At 42.4% G+C, this 4785-nt stretch overlaps 1 protein-coding gene across 1 annotated transcript; it reads right to left on the reverse strand.

Annotated features, from left to right (window-relative positions):
- Positions 1-653: 653 nt before the first annotated feature.
- LOC149262327 (uncharacterized) lies at positions 654-2816 on the reverse strand. Its single transcript, XM_089377315.1, has one exon. It carries the CDS (start codon positions 2814-2816, stop codon positions 654-656), a length of 2163 nt encoding a protein of 720 aa, XP_089233441.1.
- Positions 2817-4785: the final 1969 nt, after the last annotated feature.

The following is a 4785-nucleotide window of genomic DNA, read 5'->3' on the forward strand; positions in this document are numbered from 1 at the left end:
TTGGCTCTCACATGTTTGAGGATTGTTGCTATTGGTGGTATCAAGAAATCTTGACAAATGACTATAAGCTCATGGTTTTCTAGATACATATTTGTATCTATATGATGGATACATATTATGCTGACACATGGATGATTACTTAAATTACACATTGGTAAATAATATTGGTTGGCCAAGAAAATGGTGTTATTGCAGGTTTCATGAAGGCATATCTTTTTTTTTTCCCATAAGGAAAAAGTCGTAATTTCTATTAAAAGAGAGAAATTACATTTTGTAGATGCTGGTCGCATATTCGTTTGTGGCCATAGGCCAGTCAAGTTATCAAAAAAGATCCTGTATGATCTGGATCTCCACGCAGGGAGTCATGTAGATCTGCTGAAAAAAAACAAAAATTTAGAATCAAAATTGCTCTACGCAGAGAGCCCTGTTATAGACAGTTACTGTATATAGACTGTACAATCATGAAAACATGTATCAAAAAGGAACATATCAGCTGTGACTGATTATGTACGGGTCGGGGACCCGTTTCTATTAAGATCCATATAAGGCCTGTGATAGTATTGATGGAAGGTTCCATCAATCTCCTCCTGTATCAGCCATTGATCTAGATGGCTGTGCACTACTTTTTTGGAAAGTTGGTCAGCTTCAGTGTTCTATTCCCTGTAAATATGGCGACAGACAAAAGATTCAAAAGATGTGATCAGTCTTTTGGCTTCGTCAAGAATATGTCTCAGAGAGAAAGCAAAACAATTAGATGCAGAATTTAGCCAATTGCAAACAATCTGCGAATCTCCAAATAGTTGAAGGTGTCTGCAATGATTTTGGATAGCAAAATGTATGATGTGTTTTGCGGTGCTTAATTCTGCGAAGTTATTGGTACCATTTTGTAGCTTAATATGAATCTTATAGCAATGGGATTCATTTATATACAATACTGCTCCTTCACCGCATCCCTCATCCTGAGCAGAGCCATCAAAAAAGGCCCAGTGCTTTGATTTATCAATGGTGATAGGAACAAAAGAATGTGTTGGCGCAGTGCAGTCTATCTCAGGTAGCATATTATAATCGGCAATGGTGTGACTCAGAATTGTCGGCCAATGGGGAGCCTTGTTGTTAAATATGATCTGATTCCGAGCTATCCAGATAGCCCAACATGCGAGGAGGGGAATGTTATTGGGCTTACCTGAGTGTTCTTTTTGCCAATTGATCCAGGCATCCAGAGTGTTAGTCCCTTGCCAAGCTTTGAGGGATGGGATATAAGATGATATATTGTGCCAGAAATCTCTAGTGACAGAGCAGTGAATGAATAGATGTTCAATGCTCTCCTCCTCGCAACAACAAAGATGACATCTGAAGGGTCCGTTGAAAGATCGTTTTAGGAGGTTTTTTCCAGTTGGAATTTTATCAAAAATGATGTTCCACATCAATAAACGACAACGAGGGGCGACCTGGAGTTTCCATATCGATTTCCAGTGTGGAAGGATGTCAGGAGGCTTATGTGGTTCCATTAACTTCAGGTATCCCATTTTAGGAGAGTAAAGACCGTGTTTGGCAATGGCCCATATGAGCTCGTCCGATCCTTCAGTCAATCTGATATTTGCCTGTGTGAGAGCATCTGTAAAATTACTCCATTCTAACTGCCATTGTTCAGGGATACCTAGGGCCGCCGTGGGGGTCCAAGCCTGTTGAAGGAAAGTAGAGTTTGTACTGTCACCAATATGATTAATGTGAGTAATGTTCCAGTTATGAAGATGTCTGATAAGGCCTTCCGAAAGTCTGTGCATGTTGCCACAACCTACCCATGGGTCCATGCCAATTCTTACATCTTGTCCACTCTTAATGCGCCAGGTAATGCCGTCCCGCAAGAGGGGGAGGGATAGTAAAACAACCTTCCAAATATTAGAGATATTGTGTCCCACGTTATGTTGCTGTCGGAACCAGTCCATTAGGTGTGAGGGCCAGATGTATTTTGCTTGGGCTACTCTCGACCAAAGGCTGTCTGTGGTCAGTAGTTGCCAGCCAAGCTTTGCAGCTAATGCTTTTGCAAATAGATCTAGCCTTTTAATGCCCCAGCCTCCCCAACTTTTTGGTCTGGCAATGGTATCCCATTTCACCCATGCAAATACTTTCCCTGGCTGATGACCATTCCATAGAAATCTGGTACAGATGCTCTGTAGTCTGTTTAAGACACCTCGGGGTATCCAGGCCAGTGTCATCCAATAGACTGGCGTAGCTTCAATGACTGCTTTGATAAGGATCAGACGACCTGCTCTAGAGAGATATTTGTGGTACCAAATTTGGAGTCTTTTCTCCACCTTTGCGAGAAGCCATGTCCAGTCCACAATTTTGTAGCCAAGAGGTTTTAACCTGTACCCCAGGTATTTGATGCCATCAGCGAGCGAGGATGATGTGAAGGGGAAGCGCTGGGTGGCATATGCAAGTTCATGACGAGTAACACCAACAGACGTGATAGTAGATTTGTTGTCATTTACCATCATCCCCGTAGCCTGCTGAAACAGGAGGAAATTATTGTGTAGAGTAGTGACATCGCCAATGCCTCCATTTAGAAAAATGAGAATATCATCCACAAACAATAAATGGGTGAGGTGAAAATTGCCAGAGATGTTAATGCCTGTAATCTGATGCCTATCTCTGGAGGCTATGATTAGTCTGCTCAGCCTTCGATGACAAGAAGGAATAGAAGGGGGGAAAGGGGGCATCCCTGTCTGAGCCCTCTTTCCGAAGTAAAAAAGGATGTGGCCTCCCCGTTTAGAAGAACGTTGTAAGCAACGTCTGAAATACAAATCATGACCCATTTGATGTAGGTAAAGGGGAAGCCTAGGTGAGTCAAGAGCATTCTGATGTATAACCAATTTACTCTATCAAAAGCTTTGGAAAGGTCAACCTTGAGGATCATACCTTTTTGTTTTTTAATGTGGAGGGTATGGAGGAGTTCCTGAGTAGTGGCTATGGCTTCATGAATCTGCCGATGGTCAAGGAAGGCAAATTGTTCAGAAGAAATGTGGCGAGATAAAAGAGGCTTCAGGCGGTTTGCAATGATTTTGGCAATGATCTTGTAGAGACAATTGCAAAGTGATATGGGTCTGAACTCATCGAAAGATGTAGGGTGGTCGGTTTTAGGAATGAGGGCGATCAAAGTAGATTTGATAGCCATGGAGATCCTACCCGATTTCCTGCTCTATTCGACGATCTTCAGGAGATCGTCTGCCAATATGTCAAAAAAGGCTATGAAGAATTCGATGGTCCAACCATCAGGTCCGGGGCTTTTATCCTTCTTAAACCATTTGATGGTCGATTCTAGCTCATCCATGGTCACCTCCTTGGTAAGATCCTCATGGTCCTCAGGGGAGACAAATCTGGGGAATTTTTCTGCCACCCTCATTATTTCAAGAATGTTGGCCACCCGGGGAGCCTTGTATATGCTTCTGAAATGGTCGGTAGCGAGCTTGGCAAGGTGCCTCTGAGATGTAACGATATGATTCTGGGCATCCACTAATTCCCAAATAGTGTTAATAGCCTTCCTCCCGTTGGCAAAATTGTGATAAAATTTAGTGTTGTTATCCCCTTCTGTGAGCCATATAGCTCTGCTCCGTAGCCGCCAGCTTTCCTCTCTGTCCTTCAGGATCTGTGATCGCTTTGCAATGTGGGACATGTATAGATCTTTCCTTTCCTGTGTAGGAAAGATGCCACCATCCTCGTTTTCATGAGATGCAATGATACTTTCTGCCTCCCTCAAAATATGATCATCCCGGAGTCTCTTCTGATGGGCCCAAAGCTTTGAGCACCTTTTGAGCTCCGTTATTTTCCTGATGAAACCTTCAGTGAAGTTTTCATCCTCTCTGATAGGGTTCCTCTGCCAATACTCGGTTACCATCTGAATGTAGGAGGGGTCCTTGAGCCAGGAGGAGTTAAATTTGAAGGGGCTTTTAATTTTGTTGTAGATATCAGAAATCTCCAAAAAGATTGGGCGATGGTCTGATATACCTCCAGAGCCCACCCATTGTCTTATACGGGCAATCCTGTTGTGGAGGGATTCTTTGATAAGAAATCTGTCAAGTCTCCTAGCTAGACTCTGCTCGCCACTTCGATTGTTAGACCAAGTGTGTTGTAATTTTTCCATGGGTGTGTCTATCCAGTGGTGCTCATTCAATAGAGTGGATATAGTTTCCGAGAAGGGGTCAATCCGGGCTGCATGTCCCCATGATTCACAGAAACCCATGGTAAAATTTAAATCTCCTCCAAGTATAATATTATCCTGTTGAAATAATACTGAATTCAGTAAAGAATCCCAGTAGGCAGCCCTATCTGAGCAAGGACTGTATACATTGATGAGCCGAAGATCTGATTCCATAGAAAGAACATAGGCGTCTATACCAATATACCATCTGCCACCCCAAGTATTCTTGATGCTCAACGCTCTATTATTGATCCCAATCGCCAGTCCGCCAGATCGCCCGGAGGCATCCTCATGAAGGCATATCTATTTGAATACATGGTTATTTAGAGTCATGGCATACTTAGTCACATAATGATGATGACTTCTTACTTTATGATGATAGGTTTGATTATCATGGTTGACGCTTATCAGATGTGGATATTGGAAAAATCCCTAGTGAAGATACATGGTTGATATATTGAGGGTAGTTATGTAAAAATCATGCAGTTCTTGGTATAATGATGATGGTATAGACATAGATGATGACTATGGTGTTTTCACATACATATGATATGTTGTGAATGGTTTTGTGTTATTGCTTGGAGATA

The sequence above is a fragment of the Pinus tabuliformis genome, chromosome 6 (assembly GCF_031772625.1).
Source record: "Pinus tabuliformis cultivar Carrire ecotype Pingquan chromosome 6, CPIR1, whole genome shotgun sequence".
In the NCBI taxonomy this organism is placed as follows: Eukaryota; Viridiplantae; Streptophyta; class Pinopsida; order Pinales; family Pinaceae; genus Pinus; species Pinus tabuliformis.